Genomic DNA, 27,948 nt, shown 5'->3' with positions numbered 1-27,948 from the left:
GTCAACCTTAACCTTCAGGCTAGTTACAGACATTACACACAAACACACAAGTGATTGGAAACCAGTATAAGCCTGTCACAGAACAGAAATCCAGCATACATAGACTTGTTTAAAAATGGTGGAACCTCATCTAAGATAGACAGACCTGGTTGGATATTCGGTTTAGATTAGATTGGTCTATTGAACTTCTGTACCAGATCCCCTCCTAACTCAAACTAGGCCTCAGTCTCCCAGCATCCCAGGCTGCTTTGCTAACATCCCCACCCATGAACGACGCATATCCCCGGAGGCTGGGGGGACATGGGGACTGCCTGTAGGCAGCGGTGGTGGCCACAGGTGTGTGGCGGTGGCAAGTGGGGAGCTCCCACAGGTGGCCACAGCGCGGTGTACAAGACCACAGCATGGCAGCCATCAGCAGCGATTGGCGACCGCCCACAGACACCATCGGTGGTATCAGCAGCAAGGGGGGGAGAATAGCAAGTGACTACCTGCAGATGCTGCCGGCGGTGTCAGCAGTGGGAGGGCATAGCGAGCAGTGACTGCCTGCAGGTGCTGCCATCAACATCGGTGACGCTTTTTTCAGGGGTATACTGCTAATCTCAGGGGGTGCACGTGTACCCGCATGCACCCCGTACACATTGCCAATGTCCCTGCCAGCCTCACAGGGCAGCATGCTGACCTATTCTGCTTGGGCCCAGCATCAGCCTGGCCCTGCCCCCAGGCTGTCGCAGGGACCACCAGATTAAAATACCCCCAGCCCAGTCTCCTGCCTGCGGCAGTTGGGTGGCGGGGCAGGGAAGAGTGGAGGCCCCCTGTGAAACAGTCTCCCCCAGCTGTGCTTGCTTGGGTCTGGGGTGCTGGGGCAGGGCCCACCTGAACCCCCTCCCCCGCCCCTAGCTTGGCCAACAGCCACATGTGGCTCTCCACCCTGGTTCCTGCCTGCCCCTGTCAGCCAAGCTGGGCAGTGGTGGGTTGGGGAACAGAGGCCCCCCCCACTACATGGGCTTAATTTCAGCCCACCAGAGCCAAGCAAGCACAGCTGGGAGGAGTTCCCCCAACCCCATCACTGATACCCAGCCACTGGCAGCGGTTAGAGGGAGAGGCCGTGCTGGGATTCATGCAGGAGCACCCTTCGCCTCTGGCCTCTACCAGTGCAGGCATCTGTATGCTCCCCCTTGCTCCAAGGGCAAATGTGTGCTCTGTTCACTCCCCATCCAAACTACACAGCTTGGAGAAAACTGTGTAGATTTGATTGATGACACCTTGGGCTTTTTGAATGTCTGTACTTGGCCTTAGTGAAACTGCTTTTGTCTGACATGAGAAGGTCTGTTCTGTTAGCATGGTAGATGTGGGAACCATATAAATATTTATGTTTAAAGCAGTTTGGGAAAGGGAGAAGTTAATTGTTTGTTTTACCAGTAGTTAGGCATTAACTGTGTTCTTTCACACACTATATAGCAACCTATTGTTCTGAGAGTTGTGCAGGTGGGATAATTTCTGTAGGTCATTCCAGGGCATGGGTGGGGTGGGGTGACGATAATATCTGCAAGTAGAAAGAAGTCATGGAGCACTGGAAATGTATTAGGATTTAGTCACAAAACTGCATTACAGATGTGCCCTTTTGACAATTTTGTGTTAATTTTAAATAGGTCAGTGTGTTTTGTAGTCATGATTGTCAAGAATACATGAGAGGCAAAATTTGGTTAAATCTTGTTGGACCTGCTGCATAGCATAGGCAAGTCTTTGAGCACAAAAATCTCTTCCTCACATCTGGGAAAGAAGCAGGTAGGTATATTTTTTAGCGGGGAAATTCTAAATTTAACATGCTTTCCACAGGGTTCCTGCTTTAGTGGATGAGTAGTTGCATCTATTCATATTCATCATGTGGCTCCAAGTCTCACAGCCTTCAAAATCCCTTTTTTAATGTAAAGGGATTTTGCAGTAGGAACACATTTGAATGCTTTATAAATATGTGTGTATTGATATTAGCAACACAGTTATAAAAAGGAGTGCTGATCTTTTGATTTTATAGCTGGGTTGTTGAGTCACAGATTAAAGCCAAAATTATCAGTGTCAGTTAGGGTTTTTTTGTTTGTGCTCTACCTTAGACGCTTATACCCAGCTGCTCATAGTTCATAGTACGTTTGTCATACTGGGAACTGTGCTTTGAACATGACTCACTTTAGGCACCGTCACAGAAGTTCAGTGCTTCTGCAAATCTAGCACCAGCTATTGGGTCAGGAATCCAGAGAATGAGGATTGTGCTGTTAATGGCCAATGGAAGTTTTGGGTGACATGAAGTGTGGTAGAAGCAAGGGAAAAATCTACTTCTCTCAGGTGCCATTACTATGTGATCATTAACTGATGACTTTTCCAATGCTTATGCATAAAGGGGCTGAATTTAAGGTTCCATGGAAATTCTGTCATTTACTGGCTCTTAAAAGCTTAACTTCGCAGCACCTAGCTTGGAAAAGTGGTGACCTGCAAATGTTTCTTCTTCGGCTTAAAATTGCATTTTACCAGGGCTTGGGTCTGCAGGCCCACTGCAGGGGCTTCTGCACTACTTGCACTAGCAGAGTAACTGGTGGCAATATGCAGTCATAATCTTTATGGACCATTACCTGATTGAATTGAGGGAGTTTAGACATACCTTGTACATCTCCTGTCTGTTTAAAACTTGTCACCTATACAATATTTAGCTGTGTAAACCATTTAGGTATTGTTAAATCAGCAACACGTGCTAGTCTGAATGTAGTTATTCTGGTAAATTTATTCTGCTTTTGGAAGCAGAACAAACCTTGACTCCTTGAGGCGACTTTACAGTAATTTACTACATTCAGGCTAAGCCTTCTACTGTTTGCTGCTTTTGGAGTGCTTGCGTATGGTAGGTTGTACCATAGTTTAAGACACCTTAAATGTAAGCCTTCTCCCCTCCCGCCCCCCGAGTGATGCAGGCACTGGAAAGTGGTTAGACACAAAATCCATCAGTAAGTTTTTTTCAGCAATTTGCTGACGAACATAAATTTAAGCTTCCTGGAATTGGTGCAATTATGGGCTCAACAGGGGTGTGTTCATTGGATCCTCTACTTATGCTCTAAACCTGCCCTCGCTATTCCTTTCCTGTTCTTTCTACTGGCTCCTGTCACTCCACTTTCACCTACCATTTATTATCCCTTTGCATTCCAGTATGATCACTTCTTCCTTTTCTTTGGCTGGATACCAGTTAGGATTTATACTGAGAACAGAAAACTGTGTGACCTTTTTTCCTCTATGTGGTCCTGGGAGCTGGGAGGTGCAGTCACTGGGAGAAGTGCAATCCCAGATACCTAGTTGCTCTGTGGTAATGGGGCATGCTGCAGCGTAGTCAGCAAGTAGGAGCAAGCAAGGAAAGCCTCACTTGGGCCCTGCATCCTAGGACTGGCGCATGTTCATTGCTGATGGATTCTTCACAGAGTTTAGATTTCAAACTAACAAGTCTGAGCATGTGAGCTGAGGCTTTTCAGATAGTTAATCTTTGTCAGATTTGAGTGCATATTCATATGCGTGATAAAAAGATTCCTGTCACTAGGGTGGCCCCTGCCAAACTTCAAACCCAGACCCAGACACAGATATGGGTGAACTGGATGGCTACCCAGGGCCCGGACAGAAAGAGGGCCCAATAATGGTTGTCCAATTATTATTATCATTATCTCTGGTGAAGTGGGGCCTGATACTAGAAGTTTGCCCAGGGCCACCGGCAGTCTAGGTATGGTACTGTTTAAACCCTTGCTCACACCCAAGAAGGCGTGCTGGAGTTTTTAAAATAAAACAGTTGATTCTCATCTTCATTCACAAATATTTGTTTCTCTGTTTAAACTTTCTGATGGAAATAATTGCCTTGAGGCAGGCACCCAGCAAGAGAACATTCTGCACACGATTACTGTGGCAAAGCAACTGAATTGAGAGGAAGGACATGGGAGGAGCGGAGCTATGTGCTGTTATGGGTAGATGCTGGGGGAAATGGATTATCTTCACTTTTTAGTGCTGCAATATCAGACCTACCCTCAAGGAGAAGAGTTTTTTTCTCCCTCTCCAGCCTGGGAAAGGAAGATGCAGAGCATCCATTACTATAAGAAGAGCATATGTTCAGTGAGAGGTAAGGGCTGAGGGGTTTTTTTTATGTGGGGCTAGAAGAGTGTGTACTTAGGCTCAGGGGCTAGGGCCAGAAGCTAAACATAAACTGGTTTAAGTGATCGCTCAGAAACCAGTTCAAATCTGTCACGCAACAGAAGTTCAGTGCACTTAAACCGCTCTCAAAATGGCTGAAACTGGTCAAACTCATTTATGGAACTTCTGTCCCAGGCCTCTTCCCAGTTCAAGTTAACTCACAGTCCCACGGCATCCCAGGATGCTTTACAGCCCTGGGCTGTGTTGTCTGCCGCAATGGAGCAGGGCTGGCCCTGCCCCTCTGCTCTCTACCTGGAGCACCATCGCTGTTACATCTGGCTGACAAGAAGGTGGGGGCAAACCTGGCTCCAGACCCCAGCTGAGGACTGCCTAGCAGGGGCAAAGCAGCCTCTACCAAGCTTTTCCACTCTCCTTGCTCGAGAGGAGAGGATATGTGAGAGGGAGTGTAGCTAGGTCCTGGCCAGATTGGTTTTGCCCCCCCCCCGCAGAAGGCCAGAGACAGGGTTTAAGCTCCTCCCCTCCCTGCCACAGCAAGCTGGCCCTAGCAGGGCCTAGCCATGCCTCCCCACTCTGCTTGAGCAGCAAGCAGGGTAAAGCCTGGCAGGTAGGGTTGCACTGATAAAGATTGTTTGGGCCAATACTGATGGCTGTTTATTAACAAGCCATATTGCCCGGTACTGATCTGATTGTCAATATGCATCTCGGCAGCTTGGAGAGCAGCATCTGGCTCGTAAGTCTGTGGGGTAAAAGGGGCATGGGGGAGGCAGATTGAGACACCTGTTGTGAGGGAGGGAGTGGGGCTTGGGACAGGTGCTGCTCAGCCAGGGCCGGGTGTGGGATGGAGCCATGGGCAGTTTTGTCCAGGGTCACATGGAGCGGGAGGGCGGCTCCTGCTGTTGGCACATGCTGGAGAAGGCACAAAGAGACGTGACCTCTGATCTGTGGGGCGAAGGTGGGCTGCTACTGTGAGCTGGGGTAGGGAGTGGTGCCAGGCTCCTCCCCGTGTGGGGATTGGGCTGGGGCTGCGTGTGGGTCAGGTGGCGGCAGTGGCACTGGGAGGTGCATTGGGGGGGGCTACAGCAACTTCTGGGGTAGCCACATTCCCCCCTGAGTCTCCCCTCCCAGCACTGCTGCCCCCCCAGCCCATGTGCGGCACCAGCTCAAGCCTCTGCCTTTACCCTGTGCATGGATTCGGGGGGCACATGCACATCTGTGCCTCCACTGGTGTGCTCCAGCGGCTGGAGCCACCCCCTCCCTATGCCTGCAGATGGGCGACTCATGGCTCCATCCATTGCCCCACCCTGCCCTGGTTGGGCAGTGCCTGTCCCTGCCCCAGTTCCAAGCCCCACTCCCTCCTTCATTATGGGGGGGCCTCAATTTGCACCCCCTAACCCATCCCTCCTCCCGCCTCTTTTCCCCTACAGGCTTACCAGTGGACACTAATCTCCAAGCTTTTGGGCTGCGTGCATGCATGCAGAATTTATCAACGACACTATTGGCCACATCAGCCAAAAAAAAGCTGATTGCCAATAATGTCAATTTTGCTTTTACTGGTGCCAATACAATATGAATTGAGGTATCAGTGCACCTCTACTGGCGGAGGGAGGGACAGGGTGTTGGGGAAGTAGATTGAGGCCCCCATGATGAGGGAGGGAGTTGGGGCCAGGGTGGGGGTTTAAACCTTGCTTCCCCAGTTATTCTTAGCAAACTGGCCAGTGCCTGGCCACACCTGCATCTCTGCTTGAGCAGGGAGTCGGGGGGAAGCTGCTGAGGGCTGCTCTGCCAGCTTCCCTCCCTTCCTCTCATCAGTGGCCAGCAGGCCGGGAACCATGCTCTAGTGCCCCCAGCTTTTGGCCTGAGCCACTGTGGGCATGTGGCTGCATTTCCAGATTCACAATTGAATGTCTGTTCACTTGCTTCTTGGTTCGGTCTACACAGCTGAGTCCAGGGGTTCCCAACCTTTTTTTGCTGCGACCCTAAATTGGCCACCAACAGGACCTTCCGACTCAGTGCCGCAGGGGCTGCTGGAAGTGGAGTGCACCTTTGGCACCTGCAGGCTGCACTTTGTAGTAGAGATCTCCTGCGGCATGGACCAAAATTTGTGAGCTTGGCAACGTTGTAGTCATCTCACATGGTGAATATGGATGGACAAAGGAGAGTTGAGGAATAAAGGTTGAACTTAAATTAAAAGCACATATATCCATATACAACTAACTGGTCTTTGTCTGACTGCAGTGAAAGATAGAAGATGTAAGGGAAAGCAGTTTATTCAGATTACTTTTTAATTCATTAATATTACCAAACCAGAGATTAAAAAATCATGGACTGAACCTCCCAAAACAATTTTAACAGAAGAACTGAATGCTCTTTTTGCCTCTTGTATGTCAAAATTGGGTCATATTACTAGCTGTCTTTCCACAAGAATGATAGTAAAAAAAACCTTTTTAAGAAAACTGAGGTTCTCCTAGAATCACATAAATCTAGAAGCTGAGTATTGAAGAAAAACACCAGAAAGCATGATGTAATTGGAAACATGAGAGGCAGCAGTATGTATGTGTGTGTGATTTTTGATGAAAGCTTGATCCAGCAATGGCATTGCATTACTATAAACAATGGAGAGCTTTTTTTCCCCCCTCCATCTACTTTTTGTATTTTAAACAAATGTTAGTTCATCTTGACAGACTTGAGGCTTTATAGTTATTCTGTCACTTGTTGCATAGTAAGATAATGCTCTGAGTAAACTGAGCCTTAACAAAATGATTCAGAATTGTGTGTAATCATTATGCTAATGAACCAATGAAAGAGTTCTTAAATTTCAATTAATTGTAACTTTGTAAATTTCAATCCCAGGCTGAAGTTTAAAACATGATTGCTTCTAGAAATTTAAAGGAGAATTGAAACTTAAAATCCCTGGGGTTAGGAATACAGAGCTCCATGATTTGTTATGTATTTGTGATCTTTTCCCTTTGCATCTTGATGGTAAAACCCAAAATGTTTGTGTTCACTGTGTGGGGCGGGGACTTGAGCTGGCACAATGCAGCTGTATTAATTGAATTTTTAAACTGTTTAAATAATTTAATCTAGGGTTGTGACCCTGTGAGTTTATTGTTGTCAATTCTTTGCTTAGTATAGAAAGTGCTTGAGAGTGATTAATATTTAGATAGTGCAAGTCAACATGCATTGACTGTTTAGTGTCCACCTTTCAGTAAAGGTCTCTGTTTTTAGTTCTGTATCTTCACTAGATCTGAGGTAGAATCTTGAATACTGCATGGAAATCTTGAATGCTGCAGGCATTAAAGAATGTACCAGGTAACTAGATTGTATCCCACTATGTCCTAAGGTCAAGTATTTAGGAGTAATAATTACTGAAATATGCCAAGAGAATGGTGAGACAGGAGCATGTAACTTATTTTATTTGACACTTTTGTGCTGCTTGCATTTCTTAGATATAAAATAAAATTCATAGTAAAATTACCCTCTTTTGAAAGATGTTGCATAGACCTTAGTTTTTTTTAGGGATGTATCATTGTATTCTAAATTGGTTGTCAACTTCCTTTTGTGAGTTCCCCCTCCCCACTCTAGCTTCTTTGAATCAGTTCACACCTAAACTTGTTGTAGCTAATGTCTTCAGTTTTCTCATTTGTAATGATTGACTTATTTGATTAATTTATGTAGGTTCACTTACTTCTGTTAATGCTCATTCTTTGACTGGGAACAACTTGTTCTCTTCTCTATTATAATACCTTTCATGTGTTTAAATTCTAGACAGGTCTTATCCTGAAAAATAAAACATGTAGTGTTGGTCCACATGCATTTTATTCCTCTCCTCTGAATGTTTAGCTATTCTGAATACTTCCAAAACTGAAAACTATTCTCTTGAGGCCTAAGAGGATATAGTGGAGAGAAATATCCAGCAAGACGCATTCTTGTTGATGTTGAGTATAGTGTTTTTGTTCCTGGAGCACTCGGACCCTAATAAAGTAGGACTGGGACTGGGATTGGGATTGAGATTATGCTAAAGGAATAATGTTGTTTATTAATACTGGCTCTGCTTCACAGAAAGGAGATTTCCAGGGTGGCAACATTTTATAGTAGCATCAATATCTGTGATCTGAGTTCTTGTAAGAACAAAATTCTGTCAGTTTGTCTCGGTCCACACACATCTTACTTAGACAGAAAGTTGGCCCACAATTACATCAGCCCTTCTCTCTGTCTTTCTCCCCCTCTGTCTCTCTCTCCCTTTCCTTTTCTGTTACCGTGTATTTACATATTTTCTTCAGTTGTAAAATTGCATGATGACATGTTGGAAGCAGCTTTTGATTGAATAAGAAGAAAAGAAAATCACATTCAAATGGAATTTTCTTTATCTAGCTGTACAGCAGTATTTCAGCACTTTCACGTACAAAGTACAACCAAACCCATTTTCCATCAAATTGCTTTCTTCTTAGATTGAAGAGAACAATGCACTTCTCCATGCAAGAGCGTTTTATGTGATTTTTGTCAACAGGCTTGAGCCTGCTGCCTTTCAAAATGATTGCTCCCATCTGTAGACAGCAGAATTCTTAATGAGTTTAAAACTGCAGTTCACCAGGGGGAAATGTGTGTGTGCGTGTGATTGCTATATACTCCACAGTTTTATGAAACAATACATATGCAAATGCTGATTTCTAAAAAGGAATCGGAACGGGTGATAGAGATGATATCTTTTATTACAGGGATGGGCTAAATGCGGCCCAGGGGCTGGATGCAGCCAGCCAGGCCATTCTATCCGGCCTGTGGGGCCCCTAAAAAATTTAGAAAATTAATATTTATCTGCACTGGGCTGCCTATCATGGTTTGCCAAAACTCAGTAGGCGGATGAAAAGGCAGATAGATTTGACTAGAAATATCCACTTTACAGACTGTTGCAGTGTTAGTGCTATATAAAGTGTGTGGCAAAGAGCTTTTGACAAAATTAATTGGGTAGGATTTAATGAAACAGTGGGCTACAAGAACTAGCTAAAGAAACCTCTAAGTGATTGACAGCAATATTTGCCAAGCCATAGATGATAAATGAGGTCCCAGAGGAGGGCTAGTATAGTACCCATCTTTAAGAAAGGGCAGAGGGGAAAGGAGGACCTTTTTAAATTCAGAAAAGTTGGCCTGATGTCCGTGCCTTGGAAGTCACAAGAGAATTTTGCACTCTATTTATAAATATTTGGCAGAGGAAAAAGTGATGACTGGTAGCCAACATGGATTTGCTAAGAACAACTTCTATCAAACCAACCTAATTTCTTTATTTGACACGGTAACTAGTGGGATGAATGAGGCTACCAAAAGGGACATAATATACACAGGCCTTGTGAAGGCTTTTAACACAGCCCAAGAGGACAGTCTTCTCAGTGAGCTGGAACAATATGGGCTAGATAGACTAACAGTGAGTTGAATACAGAAGTTGATTGAATTACTGCAAGCAAAAGATAACTATGAACAGGCTGGTGTTAGAAGGTTTTGAGTGAGGTTCTGCAGGAGGCTGTTTTGGGGCCCACAGGTGATGACGTGTTTTTAAAATAATTTGAAACACTTCCTGATCAAGTTGGCAGATGACGCAAAAGTGGGAGCACAGGTATCAAATTCTAAAGGATCTTCATACATTAGAAAACGGGACTATAGACAACAAAATAAAATCTGACAAAGGTGCATGTCAGGTGATACCCCAAAGGAAGATAATCCAAGCACACAAATACAGAATGGGGAATAGAAGTGACTGGTATACTCTGTTTGACTTGGTGCAGGCCTGACCTGCACCAAGTAGACTGAAGGCAGGGCAGAGATGCATTTTATATACAACTGAATTGGAGATGCATAAGCTTTTGTGAACAAGAGCTCGCTTCATCGGATGCTGAGTAGACTATTGTACCAGTTCTATGCTTCACATTTTAAAAGGGTGTAGAGAAACTTGAGAAGATTCAGAGGCAGTCAACAAGATGATAAAGGGGTTGGAATACAAACTGTGGAAGGGAAGGTTGAGACAACTAGGTACATTTAGTCTGGAAACAAGTTTAAAAAGGGGCATGATAGCAGTTTTCAAATATTTTGAAAGGCTGCTGTAAAGAAGAGGGAGAATAACTGTTCTCTCCTGCCAGAGTAGGCAGGATGTAAAGCAGTGGGTTTAAGTTGTAGATAAGCACTTTTAGATCAGATCTTAAGGAATACTTCCTAGCTGGAAAAGCAGTATGACAATGCAGTGTGTTGCCTAACACACTGGATCTCGTGGAAGATCCTTCATTGGAGGCTTCCAAGAAATGGTTGGATAGGGATCTGCTGTATCTGTGCAGGGAGCTGGATGGATGATCCTTCCAGCTCTCCAGTTCTGTGATTCTACACCCTGCTGAGACATGAAGCTCTGCTGCCGCCTCCAGCTCTATAGTCTGATACGCTTTTGCGAGCACCCAACTAGACCTGCTTACTGCAGTTTAAATTACTAGGACATCTGTATAGCTTGTTTTGTGAATGCCGTGCAATAAGGAAAGAAAGGGGAATTAAAGATGTATAAACTCCTGGCAAGACCTCTTTGCTTTGGATCAGAACGTAAGGATTTATTTGGCTTCTTGGAACAAGAGCAACTCAAGGTCCAATGGCCTTTTTCTTAGAGAGGGCCCATTAGAGTCTTTGGCCTCTTGCAGATGACTCTTTTCATACAGAAGATGCTTAGTATGCCTGACAGAAGCTTTTGATAGAGATCTGGTTGCAGTCTGCAGACTGCAGCAAAAAAACAGAAGAACTGGGACTTAGTACTGCCAGTAGCTACAAAGGAATATCTTCTAATGTCTAAACATTTCCCGATTTTTAAAAATTAATCCAAAATCAAGGGTTTTCTTCTGCTCAAAGATAATCTTAGTGAAAAGAAAATCGAAGTATCTTTGCGAAACCTGCCAAGCTTAGATTAGATATTTGGGCATAAGTAGAATGAGTTTCAGATGCTAGTTGAGCCAAGAAGTTACTGGACTGGATAAAGGCCATATTATCTTTCAGACTGTCCTGGTTTGTATAGGAGAAAACTGGAATCTAATCTTGCTCACTTGAGCTCTCTCTGTCTCTCTCTCCCCTCCCCCACTTTTTTCTTTTTTCCTTTTGAAGGGTATAACGAGTTAGTTGAAAACTCAGACTTGTATATTTGCCTATAATTATTCTATTGCTCTAAAGTTTTTTGTGAGTTCTGAAGAGGCACAGTGCCAGTATCTGATTCAGGGGAACCAGTTTTGCTTGCTTAGGGAAAATGGAAACTTACTGTGTAGTGCCATAGTGCCAACAAAAGCTTGATGTTGGTTAGGCAGCTGTTGTGGTGAGACCAATATCTCTCTTGCTGAATAGTACTGTCTTATTATTTTGTGTGTGTCCGTCCCAATTTTTCACCTATTGTCTTGTATTTGGATCCCAAGCTTTTGGGGATAGAGACAGTCTTTGTTCTGTATTTCTAGGGCTCTTCGTGCGATGAGTTGTCGCCCATGACTTCGGTCCTACTGCAATATCAGTAACCGACGGGAAGATGGTAGCTGTTCTATACTGAGTGTCGTGTGTGTGCTCTCTCCCCACTTGGTGGAACTTTTCTGTATGTTTTATTTTGTCTCCTGTCACTGCCTACTGTTATGCTCAAAAATAATCCAGCTAAGTCAGCGATTCTCAACTTGGGTGCTTTGGTACTGTTAGCACTGTTAGATGTCCAAACACAATTCATAAGATAAATCCAGAGATTTCAAGTAGCACTATGTGGTATTACAAACGTTTTGATGTGTTGTGGTCCTTTTGAGTTCTTTGCAACAAAGCAGTTGCTTTTATTAGTTTTCACTCAGTTTTTGACTACAGAAGAATAACAGCCGATTTTTTTTTTTCCTTCAAGGAGTGCCTCAAGTCCCATTAAGGAGTGCCTCGGGTCTAAAAAGGTTGAGAACCACTGAGCTAAACCTTTAGTTTGTACAGTAAAAACGTTACCCAGTTGCTCCTTTGTGACCTAACTGCATCAAAGAAACCATGCAGTACACAAAACTGGGGTTGAAAACAGGATCCCAATGAATAGGATGCTTCTAGTGTTCATAGTGAATAAAGTGCCAGCTGCTGCAAGGGAGACCTGTACTGCCCAGGGAGCCCCAGGTCAAGGGTTCCTCTCCATGGGGGTGGTCTGTGTGACTGCTGTACACTATATCATTACACTATATGGTTACTTTAAGCTGCATTGAAGAATAGATGTGATCAGGCCAGCTAGCTCATCTTCTATCTTGAAGCCAGTCAGCTTATTGAAACTATCCATAAATGTGTAATGCTGCTGAATATCATTTGCTCACTGGGTTTTGACATTGTCCATGCCTCTTATATCCTTGGCCAAACCTACTGACAAGCTATATGATGACATCCTCGCACTACTTAAAAAGCACTTTACACCAACTTTTATCTAAAACAGTTACATGGCTCCATTTTTGACCAGTGCAATCAGCAGCCAGCTGAAGGGACTGCAGCATGCATAGCTGAGTTGCATCATTTGTCTGAGAATTGTAGCTGTGGTACCATTCTTAAGTTTCTACTGAGGATGTGACTTGTCTGGTGTTTGAGATGAAGCCTTACAATACAGACTTCTCATGAAGCAAAAAATGGCATTTGCCATCCAGAAGGAATTCTCCAACGTAGTTGCCATCACTGCACAAGAAAATATATTCTTCATCCTACAGAAGCTGCTATACCTGTGGTAGGGACAATAGGAGTGACATGTACCATTTCTGTGATGCTGAATGCCATCACTGTAAGCATAAAGGTCACATCAAATGTGTGCGGTGTCAAAAGTTCAAGCCATCCAGAAAGAAGTCCAACAAACAGGTATGCCTCCAGCTAGCTCATATACTGTTGCTGATCCAAATGGAATTTGAAGCCTGTGGAACATTCCCAAATGTCTACATTCCTGGGTTTGTCAACAGTGTAAAAACGTTGCCTCTGCAGAAAAAGACTGTCTACTCTACATTAATGGTCCAAGGTGTACCTTGTATGGTGGAGGTAAACTAATGCCCCAAGTTTGCCTTTAATTTCAGAAGAGACATATGTATGGCTATGGCCTCAGAATCATTCTCCTTTTGTTTCATGTAAAGCAAGATGCATTAATCACAATAAACACTTGACCTGAAAGGTGAATATTATGTCATTGTCCACTGGGAAGGATGGAGAGGTTCTGCACCTGTAAATTGGCAGAGGACAGAAAGCAAGCTTGCTGGGTGAAGAATGGTTTGAGCCTGTGGACATCAAGTTTAACAGGAGTGTATAGCATTGCAGTAGATACCGTTTCAAGATACAGGAGTTCAGCAAAATTTTTGAAGAAAGCTAATCTTTTTTTTTTTTTCCAACTACAACAACAAGCAACTCCACCACTGGTTGAAGCAGAACTGATAAACCATCGGCTTGTTTGGATGATTTCCACTCAGACCTGGGAGCTGAGCACCAAGCAAAGCAAGAAATCCAATTCTTTACAAAATGAGCTACTTTACCTGTGCAGACCTTCAAGCTGAATGATCCTGTTTATGCCAAAAATATGATAGTAGGCCACAGCAGGTGCCTACAGATCTCTCTGAGACCAGTGTCATTAAAGGCCAAAACTCTGGATAGCAAGGCAGTTTGAAAACATTTTGACCAAATGTGAGGTTGAATTCCAAATGACTTGCCATCTACAGATTCAGAAGCCACCATACAGCCAGCAAGACCAGATTTAATGTGTCCATCAGCTGCTATTGTTCTAGATCTGTCAATTCCTCCAGGTGCCAAAGCATCTTGAGAAGAGCTGAAACAGCCAGCTTCTAGCTCCAATGAGAAGAGACTAACCCCCTGAATTGAGTCATTTGATGTGAGCTGCCATTCAACCCAAGAATTATGTAGTCTATGCGGAAAGGGTGTTATGTACAGAGGGGTGTGTATCTGCTCCTCCCAATATGTGGGGCTGTTCCGTGTTTGTCTCTTGTTGCTACTTGCTGTCAGCTTAAAGTATTCAGTTAAGCCGTTCATTTGTACAATAAACTTAGCTACCTTTTTTGTTCCTTGTGTGGTCTCACTGGGACAGAAACACTGTGATGCACAACAGTGGTCAGCCCTATATTAAGGTTGCTGACCACTTCTCTAAAGGAGTCTTGCAGAGATCCATGAGAAGTTATCCCACCTCTTGCAGGAGTCTGCTAGCTGGCAAACTGTATTCATGCAGTTGTGACCACCTTCTGCCTTGCCTCATTAGCTGCACCTGAACTGTGAATATTGCCTGGCATCAGGAACAATCTGTTATCCCAGAAGGACAGACCACTAGGTGTTGGATCCTGAGAGAGTGCAGGAGAGAATTAGGCATGAGGAGTACTCTGCAGTGGTTGGGAGCTCGTGAACACATGGTACCTTGGAGGAAATAGGAAGCTGGGGGCATCAGGTCTTCCTCCCTTTTCTCCCAAGCACCCAGCTTTATCAGTGGGAAGCTCCAGTTCCATGCTGTGCCTATAAAGGAAGACATGCATCAAATTGAGGGGGATTTAGTGGGGGAAGAAGTTTGATCTGGGTCTTGCCTTTTGCTACAGCTGTTCGAGCAACTTCTGAGCATTCCCAGTAGGATCAGCTGGTATAGTAGTAGCCCTTGGCCACAACTCAACAGGCTTTTAAAACTGTGGGCTGGATTGATGCAGATCAGATCAGAGGCAGATAGGCAAGCACTAGGACCCAGCCACTGTCAGTGCTTTCGCTGGCAGTAGCACAGGAAGAGCAACTGCTGCTGAAGCCCCCCACACTACCAAATGCTGCTGAATGCCCATGTCCGCAGGCTGGATCAAATGGCTCCACAGCATGTAGGTTGCTCATCCCCTGGCTTAAACTGTTTGTTTGTAGAGGTGCTTTGGTCTGCTATGGGTTTTCTGAGGAGTACCAATAAGAGCAAGGAGATGAGTTGGACACCAATAAGCTTCAGCTTTTCTGTCCGCAAAAGCTGAACACAGTCTCTTGGGACAAAGAAAAGCCACCTCAGTAGCTATAAATATCTCTTTTTTTTTTTTTTTTTTCTTTTTAAAGTTGTATACAAAGAGCATTGAAAGAATAGTAGTAAACTGTGAACTTCCAAACAAATGACCTTTTCATTTTCATGGTGTTTTGTATATAAATTTACCTAAGCAGTAGTGTAGGAATGCCACTTAAAAGTTGTCTTTTCTTCTTCCCTCCCTCCCCAGTAGACCAAACCTGTAGATTCTGCATGCATGCATTGATTTCTATTGGAGCGGTACCCTGGTGCATTTTCTTGAGGCGCATGTTCCTGCTTTGGAATTGGGGCGCACACACAAAGCTGTTGCCTGAAGTAGAACAGTGAGGATGAATTGCAGCTCCAGACTTGGGAACAGTTTATTCTGTTCTAATAATATTATTGAAACAAGCAAGCTGTTACTGGCACAAGTTCTCTCAATAGTACGCAACGTTCTCCGTTACTTTAAGAACTTGGTCAACAAGCTGTTCCTGAACTCTGAGAGTAGTAGGGCTGGAAGGGAACTCAAGACGTCACCGAGTCCAACCATATGCCCGAGGCAGGAAATGCCTTGTGCCCCATTTGGGGATTGAACATGCAACTTTGTTCACATCTGCCTAAAAAAATAGTATTTTTAAATGCGTGTTCTAGGTTTTTTTCATGTTTTTGCCTTGGCTGTGCATGGTGGATTGTGAAATATAATGCTATAAATAAATGGGTGTCATCTGTTGAACAGTATGGAAATCTGCTGCTATGCAAATAACCGTGAGGAGGATATCTTCCATTTTATTAACCTTTATTGAATATTAGCAACACTCCTTCAGATCCGTAATGCATAGGAGTTTTTCAGTACTGCTAGACTTATTAAAAATAGTATTGTACTGTCTTAGTGTCTGTACAATTATCACTGCCATGTTTGGTTTCTTTGTTTTTTTCTTATGAGGTAATAGAATAGAGCAGGTGTGTTCAACCTCTGCCCGTGGGCCAAATGCAGCCCATGGAGCCATAGGGATCTGGCCAGCAGGGAAACTTAGCAATGGCCACTCTCCCCCACTGCCAAATTCCTAAACCCCCAACCCTACGGTTGGATGAGGCTGGGCCATGTCCCTCCCTCTGAGCTGGATGGGGCTGGGCCCATGGCCTCTTTCCCCAGTGGGTTTGGGTTGGGGATGACTCAAGCCCCCTTTCCCTCACCCCCTCCCATGGGCCTGGGTTATACCTCCTCCCCCTGCAGAGCTGGATTGGAGCTGGCACCCCTTGCCCCCTTCTGTGTGGCCAGATGGGGTCCTGTCCCGACCAACCCTTGCCAGATCGAAACTGTCAGCTGGATCCAGCCTGTGGATGGCCTGAGCACTGCCCATCTGGCCCACAGACCAAAAAAGGTTGAGCTAGAGGGACAGAGGGTTACAGATGTGCTTCTGTTAGTAACAAAATCAGAAACTTTCATTTGGATAAATACTTACTCCTACTGTTTTTGCTTTCCTTTTCATAAAAAGTTTCCTCCTGTGGGGTCTTGGCTCAATTATTACCTGTGGATCTTTACCTTTTTAAAAATATTGCATTAATATGCACCACCTCACAATTTTTACCACAAAAATTCTGTTCCCACACCTCAAGGACCTACCACCAAAGCAACAGCAGGTAAAAGGATTAAAAATAATGTTTGTCTTTTCTTATCAGACTTTAATCCGTGACAGGCACAGTTACAAATAGATTTATGTACAGAGAAACTGTGTACCTTGTTGCTTTAATGCTCCATCTTCTTTGGCTGTGGAAGCATGTTTAAAACTAGTGTTTAAAAAAGGGTTTAATCAGGGATATAGTAAGACCTGTAAGAACATTTGTGGGTAGGGCTCAATTGTTTTATTACTGAATTGGGAAAATCTACCTCGGCCTCAGCCCGAGGGCCAGCTATCTCATGCTGGCACCGAGAGATTCTAGTAGCTCATTGTTCAAAGTTTGATACAGGTTCTCAGAGCTGAAATAAAGCAAACTTTTATGTTTCAGGATTCAAGACCAGGATGAAGTCTTGGCTGGTACATTATGTTGTAGCCTGCATTTGTACGGGGCGTGGGGAAATAAAGTACAGACAATATGACTTTAGCCTAGCCCTAGGACTTGATGATTTTTCATAATAAACAAAGGTATACATAGCCAGAATCATTGATCCTATGCTAAACCCCCTAGAATTACAGAACTGATATACAGCAGGAGTTTTAGAGAAATATACAGGTAGACCCCTAGTCATGGTTATTTGAGCTTTTATTATCTTTTATTCATTAGTGTCCTCTACCCTGACCAAGAGGACAGGATATATTTTAAATCACCTTTTTTTAGGGCGCTTTACATGTTAAGTTTATGTGGCTTGTTTGACCAGCATAAACCGGCCATAAATTAACTCTCCGTAGTCCTGATCCCAAAGCTGTGGCGATACACAGGCAGAATGCTATGTCCATCTGGAGCCTCCTGGATAACAGTGCTTTTCTTTATATTGGGTTAGTGGTGGGTATGGGACTGAGTCAGTCCTCCTCTCTAGCGTCTGCTGACATGATCCAGAATCAAAAGTTCATTCGGGAAGCTGTTCCATTCTTGCTGAGGACAAGTCTGGAGCAGCCTCAAGAGCAACTATCCAGTTTGGAGCATGAGTTGGTAGCACATGGGAAGTGTGTGCTCAGTTCTGCCCCTCGCAGACTGCTCCTGGCACAGCATAGGCCAGTCCAGTGGGTCTTGTACAGATGCAACATACAGCTTCATTATATCAGCTGCGGGATTAGGGCCCATATTTAAAAGTATTTTTATAATTAGACTAATGTTGGTCAGCATGCACAGCACAAACGCTGTGACTAGTGCAGCTGAAATGTTTCATAGGTGAGATGCCAGACTTCTCTGCACGACTTTTTGGTTGCATTGTCAGTAAAACAGATGTGTGGTTAAAACTTTTCTACTTAGCCTTTCTACAGCTGGTGAGTAAGAATGGTCAGAACTACCAAATTTCTTTTTTAGGAGAAAAAAAAAAAGAGTTTGGCGATGCTTCTTGTTTTATATTTGGGATGAAAATAAAACTTTTAATGTAAAAAAGAATCCGCTTGCCTGTTCAAATGTCTGTATCCAGCAGGATTTGAAGCTAACTGTCCTGATACTCAGGTTAAAGGCAACTTGTAGAAATGGATGTTTCTGGAAACTCTGGGTTTTTTTAAGGAACCTATTTTTTTCTTTCTGATAAGCTTGTCTAATTCCTGAGCAGCCCTACCAGTAAGCGTGCTGCTTTTAGCAACTTGGCAAAGACTTGAAGGAATAGGATTCATCCTTACTTCTATTAAGTTGTATTAATCTTTAAATTCAATTCAATTTACCCATTATTATTTTTTTACAACAAAAAGCCTTCCTCCTAGAAGTTTACTTTACTCCCAGGTGATGCTTCTGTGTATTTACCTAAAATGCTATTATTATGTTGGTTTTTTGGTAGTATTTTTATATACTGGCATATAAACTGCTTTAGCCCCTAAATTTAAATTGTTTGGAATTGCTAGACCACCAATAAAATGAAGTGCTTCGGATACAATCATGTACAGTAGTTGCTCACTCTTGGGAAGCCTAAAAAATTACACAGCTTTAAAACAATGTATAATATATACTTTGGGTATGCATACAATAGTGTCCCCGGATCTGTGGTTTTAGAATTTTTTGGAAGACAGTCTTGTCATATGAGTAGAATATTAAGTACTCATTAGATATTTATTTCTCTGTGTACCAGACAGTATTGGGGGAAAAGCCTTTCAGCTTTTGCAAAAGAAGAAACTAATTTAAACACTGAAGGGGCTCAGTGTCAGTTCAAATAATGAATGTTAGTGTTGCTGGTCGCTGCTGCTAATGAAAGCAGCATATGGGTTACAGGATAACACTAGCATTTGACAAAACCATGGGCGCTTAGACCAGAGGTCAGCAAACAGCTTGCTGTAGACAGCTGCATAAGTAAGGATCCCTGGCTCCAAAGAGATCACTGACTTTTATTTATTTATTTATTTAATTTTAAGAACTGGTATCACGGGACTTATGTTGGAATTCTTACTGTGAAAACTACTAGTACCCTTATGCTTACCATTGAAACCAATCTGTCTGGAATTGTTAATAAGTAAAATAAATAAAAATAGTGTAAGTTGCAATATAATCAATTTGGGCAATAGAGAAGTACAAGTGAATGGAATGAACTAGTCAAAAGTATCTAAACTGCTGTACCAGATCAATTATTAAAATACTAAGCCACCCAGCAAAGAGATCAACTAACCAGCTGCTAATGTTGTCCGTTCAGGGGACTACTGGATGATTGTAACCATAAAAGATGGTTGAAAAAACTGGTTGTGGTTGGTTAAATAGTTTCTGGTTCTGACTTGCAGCTAATATGTTCAAAATGCTTCCTCTTCCTCCCCACAGCCCAACAAATTCTTGAGGACCTGTTTTCAAGACTGAAAAATTCCAAAACTTTAAAAAGAAATTAGGACCTAAATATTGTTTGTAGAGCAGTCTAGTGGCTCCTATTAGTTACCTTGCTTATATTCAACCTCATAGGTATTTGGAGAAGATGAAATGTAAAGATTTCCTAAACAATTTCCTAAAAGTTGTAATTCAGATGTATTTAAATTAAAAATGTAGTCCACAGATGGGAAAGAAATCTATTTTTGTAGCTTTTTTGGGAGGAGGGGAGTGGGCGTTGAGGTTTTCAGTGCTTTGAAAGGGAGGTTCGGATAGAGGTGAAAGGTTGTTATTCTTTTAATTTCTGTGTGTAGGTTGCTACAGTGGTGGTGGTGTTTTTAAATAATTCCCAGAATTTTAAAAGACTCGGTTTATGGCTTCCACTGTAAGTCACTTGTAATTTGACTGTTACAGATGCTTTGCTTTGATCAATCAGAATGCTACACTCTACATCTCAGTAACATGAACGAGTCTTTATTTGTGTGTGTGTGTGGGGGGGGGCGGTTCTTCATGCTTTATCTTTGACAGACAAATAAAGAATTGAATCCTCTTATATTACAATGAAGTAGCTTTTTCTGTTGCCTTCCAGAATGGGAATTGATTGCCACGCACCCTTTATCTGTAATGATAACCTCAGCATACCTCTAGTTCAAATGATATAATGCTTCTGAAGTAGGAGGATCTGAAATCTGCTTCCACTATTATGCTGGAGTTTTGAGTTGATGGTGAGGTGCAATGCAATGGCTCTGACAATTTACATAATCATAAATTGAGTAAGGTCTCTTAGAATTTGTGGGTAAATCAAGATATTAGTACTCTTATTTTTTTCTCTTATGTCATCATTAGTATCATCATGAGTCATCATCGTAGTACTCTGTTCAAATGTCGAAAAAACATAGATGTAATAATAAATCTTAGGTTAAGCACCCTATCCTTTTACCTTGAACCATGTTTAAAAATGGAGTCCGAATTCTGTTTATACAGTTCTAGCATACCTAGCTTCTTAATATGGTTTGGCTGGCAAAGGTTTACAGGCAGAGCTAAGAAAAACATTCTTATCTATCTTTTTATATCACTTCAACTCCTTTTACTTGTTTGCAGACTGCTGGCAGAATGAATTCTGAAAGGGATTCGGAGGCCACCTTTGATGAGGACTCTCAACCAAATGATGAGGTAATGCCCTACAGTGATGATGAAACAGAGGATGAATTGGATAGTCAGCAACCTGCAATTGAACCAGAGCAAAACCGAATCAACAGAGAAGCAGAGGAGAGCAGAGAACCATTTAAGAAAGGTAATACTGTGATAAAAGTTGAATAATACTCTGAACCTTTATTTTCATTTATAGTTACTAGCTAGGTAAAATGTTCTATGTGTCTCATTTGTTCAGTAGATTTTTGAAGAATTTAAATATTATTTATGCTTTCTCAAATAAGCATATGTAGATTAATGTACAATAATTTTAGAGTGACTAATATTCACTAGAAATTTGATTCACTCTTGTCTACAAACAAAAATTAATCTTACTATTTGATCCTTGTGGTTCAGTAAATTCAACCGACTGTACACCATGATCTAGCCATTATAAAAACAAATCCCAAAGGTATGTAGCCCCTGCAGATCCTGAATTGATCGTTACTAGGTCTTTAAGGCTGGCTGGCTGTGGATATTCAGTCTACCTGTCTGCCATGATCTGAAGTCATAAAATTTGAGTTTGGTCCTAACTGAGCTCAGTAATTAAGAAATATGCCAAAGGCATTTGTATCTGGCACTTGAGTATTTTACAATTAGGACCTCAAGTAAGACTATCTTGTATTGCAGTTCTGTTTTTATATTGATTTTTTTTTGGGAGTGATTACTTCTACAACTGTCTTACAGTGGTATTGAAACCTTTTTGTTCTTCTGAAGTCATGGGCTGCTGCTTTCCTTTGGAAAGTGTTGGACGCACATTTTGGTAGTGTCCCAAAAATTTTATTGAACAATTGCCTGGAGTATTGAAAGAATGATACAAAACTGTGGATATTCTGTTTCTCACTAGTACTGTAGTGTCAGTGAATCTGGAGAATAAACTGAAACAATGATGAATATGCTAACTTTTTTGTGTGTTACTTCAGAAAGATTTCATTGTGTGATAGATTAGCGTCAGGTCTATTGCTGTTCTGCTGTCAGGTTCTGTAAATTAGAGAAACACATGATTTTTTTTTGAAAGCCAGAATCATTTTTAGTTATGGTATTAAATCATTTATTATTGTCATTAAAAATTATATTTTTTAAAAAGTTTTCAAAAGTATTTTAAAATGGTGTAGTCAATCCTGAGGTAGAAGCCCACTTTGTAGGTTTTATGTTTTTTAGGATTTTTAAGACCAAGTAACTTAAGACTGTCTCTTCTGTGCAATTAGAATATATGTTCTAGCTGCATATCCTCAGGGTGAAAGGACAATATGTATTACTAGCAAATATATATTACTAGCAGCATCAGAAACGGGACTTTGTGGATTTTTATTTAGTTTCAGTCTGCAATTTTATGGTCACTTGTTTTGGCATCTAACTCTAGCACTTACTCATTGAGCTTCAAAGCTAACACTTTTCAGAAAAAATGGGAGTTCACAGCTCTCTTGGGCTAAGTACAGGCAGTCAAAAAGCCTGAGGCTGAATTGATTCAATCTTTGCAAGTTAGTCTAAGGTGTGTAGCTTGAACCGAGAAGCAAGTGAACGGATATTCTGGAAATGCTGCCACGTGCCTGCAGTGGATCAGGCTAGAAGTTGTGGGGCGTTACAGCATGCCTTCCCTTCCCTTCACCAGTGGCTGGAAGGCTGGAGGGAAGCTGGGAGAGAAGCCCTCCAGGCTTTTCCTGCTACCTGCACAAGCAGAGGGGTGGAGACAGGGGTGCGTGGCCAGGCCCTGGCAGGTCTGCTGAATATGACTGGGGAGCGGGGTTTAAACCCCCACCATGGCCTGCAGAGATCCTGGCCAGGGTGTCTCCGTGGGGGCAGGCAGGAAGCAGCCCATACCAGGCTTTTCCCTACCTGAGCAGAGGGGACGGAGTTGTGGCCAGATGCCAGCCCTGGGCCGGTTGTCTGAAGCAGGGGGGACAGTGTAAACTCTTCTCTCTTCCATCTGCTTCAACATGCTGGCTTGGGGCCGGTGTCTGGCCACACTCCTACCCCCCTCTGCGTGAAGTGGGAAGTGGGGAAAAGCCTGGCAGGGGCTGCTCCATGCTCAGCAGGCAGACCTGGCTGCGGTCTGGAACTGGGTTTCCCACCCCACCCCTTTCTCAGCCAGGCGGAGCAGTGATAGTGCTCCAGCTAAGGACCAGTAGGGCAGAGCCAATCCTGCTCTCTGGAGCAGATAGCACAGCCCAGCCCAGAGCTGCAAAGCATCCTGGGATGCTGGGGGACTGTGAGTTAACTTGAACCAGGAAGGGGTCTGGGACAGAAGTTCCATAAACTGGTTTGACCTAAATCAGGTAAGTCTGATACTACATTCAGCCAGGTTTATTTTAAACCAGTTGTGGCCATTTTGAAAGCAGTTTAAGTGTATTGAATGTCTGTTCTGTTGAAGGTTTAAACTGGTTTCTGATCACTTAACTGGTTTATGTGTAACTTCTGTTCCTAGCCCCGGTGATCATGCTTGTTTGGTTACAGATCCAAAAATACTAAGCGTGTAAGTTTATATGGGAATGTGATATCTGCAACCACAAGCTAGCAATTTTATTTTATTGTCCAAGTCTCTGACCTCCTTTATTATCTTTGCTTTGGCTAATAAGATTCTGTCTCCCTTCTTCATTTGCTAAATCTTATGGAACCTAGCATGCTTGGTTTTTGCTCAGTCACCTGTTTTTAGGTGGTGCAGTTCTTGTTACCTTTTTTTTTCCTGTAAAGAGATGTTTTTTCTCTTCAGATTTTCAGATAATGAGCTTGTCTTCCAAATGTTTAAAGAACAGAATAAATAATGAAATCCAAATTAGGGAGGCATAACATTTTAAGTCATAATTAGCTAATTTGCAGGTGCTGCCCCCCTGCTTACTGACAGAACAGGCCTGGGCAGCCATTTTGTGAGTGGAGCATGGTGGGCACCCCCCTCCCCCAGCCTTTGGCTGAGGGGCTCTGTGGCCTTGTCCCTTGCTGCTGATTTGCTGCAAGGGCTTCCTGTCATGTAGACCTGACACTGCTGATTGGCTGTGAGGACTGTCCATCATGTAGACCTGGTCCTCATAGCTACCTGGAGAGGGGCAGGGCCACATGACAGGGAGCCCTTACATCCAATCAGTTGTGATGGATGGGGGCAGCAATCACCTTGCTGGCAGCCCTTTGAGTGGGCAGTCCCCCTTCCCACCCTGGTGAGCTGCCACAACATTTGGTAAATTCCCCCTCCCTGCAGATTCCACAGATTTTGCAGGCATCATGAATTCAGGAGGTCCCTAGTCATAATCCTACCTGTCCTCCATAGCCTGGACTGATGCTGGAAGACTACCATTAAGGACAGCTAAACTAGTCTGCTAATGTTAAGTTATGAGTTTGTAAAGAGTCTTTTATTTCCTTTTGTCATGTCAGTGCAAGAAGACTTGATTACCTTGACAAAGTATACGGCACTTTAAACATGTGACCATCAGGGCTGTGTGAAGCTTCGGGTGCTGATTCGATTCAGAGGAGATTCGGCCCAATTCGGCAACCGAATCTCTGAATCAAATCAGGAGACCAGTAAAAAGGTCTTAATCGATTTGGAGAGCTTGAGAGATTCAGGCAGTCCCCACTTGCCACCTCAGGGAGCTGGAACCCGACTCTGTGCCAGTAAGTAGAGGGTGAGGGGGACCATGGGGGGTCCCCTGCCAGGCCCCATCCCTCTCCTGTTCCCCCAGCCCCTGCCCACTCTCCCAGCCCCTCACCCCATGGCTGCACCCCCCAGTCCCAGCTCCTGGCTCTTTAAAAGTTTAAAAAAAAAAAAGAAAAAAGCCCTGTACTCACCAGCCACTGCCAGATTTATTTTTATTTTTGGGGGGGGGGAGGTGATTCCTGCTGTGCCATGCTGTATAGGGGGCATCTGTCACGAGCCCCCATCCTCCACCCACTCTTCCAGTCCCATCAATGGCTGTCCTGCCCAGCCCCAGTGTCCTGGCATTTAAAAAAAAAAAAAAAAGAAAAAAAGCCTCGCTTACCAGCTGCTGCAGCATCCATTAGGGCTTGTGGGGGCTTGCGGCAGAGCTTCCCATGCTGCGCAGGGCAGTGGGGTGCAGCAGGGATTGCCTCCCCACCTGGCAGAATCTGGTGAGTGTGGGGCTTTTTTTTTTTTTTTAAAGATCTGGGATGCTGGGGCAGGTGTGGGAGCCATTGATACAGCTGGCAGAGAAGGCAGGGGATGGGGCCTGTTTGATTCAGAGATTCGGCCGATTTGGCAATGGGCAAATCTCCAAATCAGATTTGGCCAAATCAATTCGGGACAGTGATTCGAATCACCAAATCAAATTCCTGTCCCCTAAATTGGCCAAATCCAAAGCAAATACTAGCAGTTTTGCATGAGCCTAGTGACCGTGTTCACTGGTGCTTTCTTTGACTTGATGTGGCTGATCGCTTGTCCAGTTTGTTAAAATAGAGTTCAAACAGCACTTAAGCAACTTTTATTTATTTTACATTTTAATTTGACATCAAGGTTTCCATCTAGGCCCTCACAAGGGAGCACCCACAAAGTGTTTTAATATTCTTTGCAGTTAAACAAAAAATAACTTGTATAATGGGCAAAATGCTCCTCTGGACTGTCTATGCAAAGCAGCATTTTTCTTCAGAACGGGCAGCGCAGGGGTTATGCTAAAGGGATGGAAGACTTCTATGCTGATGCACTTTGAGCATTCATTTAGAATACAAATAAGTGTTGGAAACACAAACTACTTAATCACTGGAAATTACCTGAGAATACCTGTATGTCAAGCAGGATAGGGGAGATGCTTCTTGCATTGGCCAGATACGACTGGATTTGAGACTTTGCTTGGGCTGTGTTGTCAGCTTTTGGGCAACACCTGATCAGTTGCTTTTTCAGGGCTACATTCTTATTGGTCTTCTGTACTTCTGCAGTAGACCTCTAATTGCCACTAAGCAGATGTGAGGGAGCAGAATTTGGCTTTTGGTCTCTAATAAAACAGCTTGCATGGGAGAAATGCATGGTAGGCGTACATTCATAACTGCTACTATTGCCTGCCAGTACTGTTATGATTGATGGCAGCCAATGGGGGAGGGTGGGAAAAAGACAGCAAAGCTAGTTTTCTACAGAAACATAAAACTGGAAGGATCTTACTGGGTCCCCAGGTCCATTCTCCCCTGCTTTTGCAACCAGCCATTTCACCTAATCCTTTTATTAAACCAATCAAGCTGTCCAATACTGCTTAAGTTTCAAATCCTGCTGTCACCCTCAGTCTTTTCTGTATTAACTGGGAAAATGTTTTGTTTTTTCAAAAAAAATATATTCCTTATCTTTTGGATCAGCCAGATAAGTGATTTGGGGGAAGGAAGGGGGGAGATCATCTGCTGTTGTAGGTGAGGGGCCTTTGTCTCATGTGAACTGAGTAGACAAAACATGTTTGAAAACCTGCTGGACCAGTTTATCAGGAGGTTTTTTTTTTTTTTCTCTAGAAGGGGCAGGGTCTGATTCAATGGATTTTTTTTTTTTTTTTTTTAGGTGTGGGAGCAAGGTAAGTAGGGTTAACAACAATGTGTGCCTGAGGGCAGAAGCAGAAACTGGTAGATTGGGGAGGTAGAAAGGCTGGCAGTGAATAGATAAAACAAGGAAGAGAGGGGCTAGGATATACAAGATGAGCAAGGAAAAAGCCTGGGGAAAGGAGTGGTGGGGACAGGCAGAGGCGAATGAGCAAAGGAAAGGGGCAACATAATTTCTCTGTTCCACATAGGAAGTGTGGAATGGACAAATTAGAAGACCAACGAATGTCCGTCGGAGGTACTTTGGTCGTTATTAAATTACCTTCCTGGAACAAAAGTTTAAGCTGTTGGGTTATGTCTCCCCCCAGGCATATCACAGGGCACTAGCCCTTCCTCCCCAGCCACAGCTTGCTTGCAAAATCCCAGGTTAAGAATAATATCACCCCAGGACACAGTTATCTCTGAACTGATTTATTTTCCTTATTTTATTTTGACTTCTAGTTTCCGGTGGCCTGAGGGTCTGTTAACAGCAAGATGAGCATTTCTTGGTTTGGACACTGCTTTATTGTTGTAAAAATAATCTGGTCTTTTTTGGCAATTCCAGATACACAAGAACTAGCCCTTTTCTGCACTGTGGACAGGTGGTCAGAACAGGCTGCTCTCTTAGCTCTGTTTAGGAGTCTCAAGACCTGCCTTTGCCTAGAACTGAAGGATCAAGGTTGCTTAGCTGTTTGTTAGTTGTTAGTATGGGTGCTGACAAGAGCAGAGGAAACATTTTTGGAGGAACTAAAATTTTGGCTCTAGTTTTTCAGTTTTCTTACCAAATGTCCCTAATGCTAGTTATCAGATGGTTTTTATTCCAGAATATATTTGACTTTAAATGCTAATGTTAACAAATAATCAGGAAGCTTTTAAAAAATAGAAGGAAAAGCATCTGAGAACAACTAAGGCTGAGGTCTTTTGTAACGTCACATAGAAAACCAAAAAAGACACACAAAGTCAGGTTTGTTTTCACTGTAAATCGCCATTTGAAAATTGAAAATGGAAAGCTGTAGATTTTCTTCATCTTCTTGAGTACTCAGGCTTTATGGCTCACTTTACTACCTGTGGTATTCTCTTTTCAGATTGCAGCTGGCAAGTTAAGGCAAATGACCGAAACTTCCATGAACAACCCCAGTTTCAGAAAAAAACATTTCTATGCTGTAATAAAAGCAAATATGCAGTAAGCTACCTTCCTTTTATATATGATTCCTTTGATATAAATCTTCCTTTATATATGACTGATGGCTATTTCTTAACAAGAAGGAGCAGTTGTTGATTTAGAATAAGGCGTTTCCAAAAAAGTAAACCATGTACATGTAATACACCTTAAACTCTTTTGTAAAGGTGGGCAGGTATAATCTTTCCAGTTGCATGAATGAAGGTCCATGTTATAGACTTCTGTTGACTTAGCTTTATTAGTCAGAAGTATTATGAAGTGATCCCTGAGTGATGAAACTATTTCAGCAATAGTTCCTAGTGCAGGTGCAGTTGTGCCGGAAGAAAACTTTTATGCCAGCACACTTTATTTCACTTGAAGGATGCTGGAATGAGCTCTACTGCCAAAAATAGAGTTCTGCTATTTTATTTTGGGTCCACACTAAAAGTTCTCTGCTGGCACAGTGACAGTG

General features: G+C 43.1%; 1 protein-coding gene across 1 annotated transcript in view; it reads left to right on the top strand.

Annotated features, from left to right (window-relative positions):
- The window catches only part of ATP8B1 (ATPase phospholipid transporting 8B1), a 97,597-nt gene that overhangs the window by 33,854 nt on the left and 35,795 nt on the right, over positions 1-27,948 (top strand). The window contains exons 2-3 of the mRNA XM_090037853.1: positions 20,735-20,927; positions 27,403-27,500. Of these exons, the coding sequence (XP_089893979.1) occupies positions 20,747-20,927; positions 27,403-27,500 (279 nt within the window). The 5' untranslated portion in view covers positions 20,735-20,746. The remainder of the gene's footprint in view (positions 1-20,734; positions 20,928-27,402; positions 27,501-27,948) is intronic.

The sequence above is a fragment of the Crocodylus siamensis genome, chromosome 3 (assembly GCF_052110815.1).
Source record: "Crocodylus siamensis isolate JL-2025a chromosome 3, ASM5211081v1, whole genome shotgun sequence".
Taxonomy (NCBI): Eukaryota; Metazoa; Chordata; order Crocodylia; family Crocodylidae; genus Crocodylus; species Crocodylus siamensis.
Note: the sequence above shows the minus strand (reverse complement) of the source record. Positions and strands in the feature narration are given on the sequence as shown.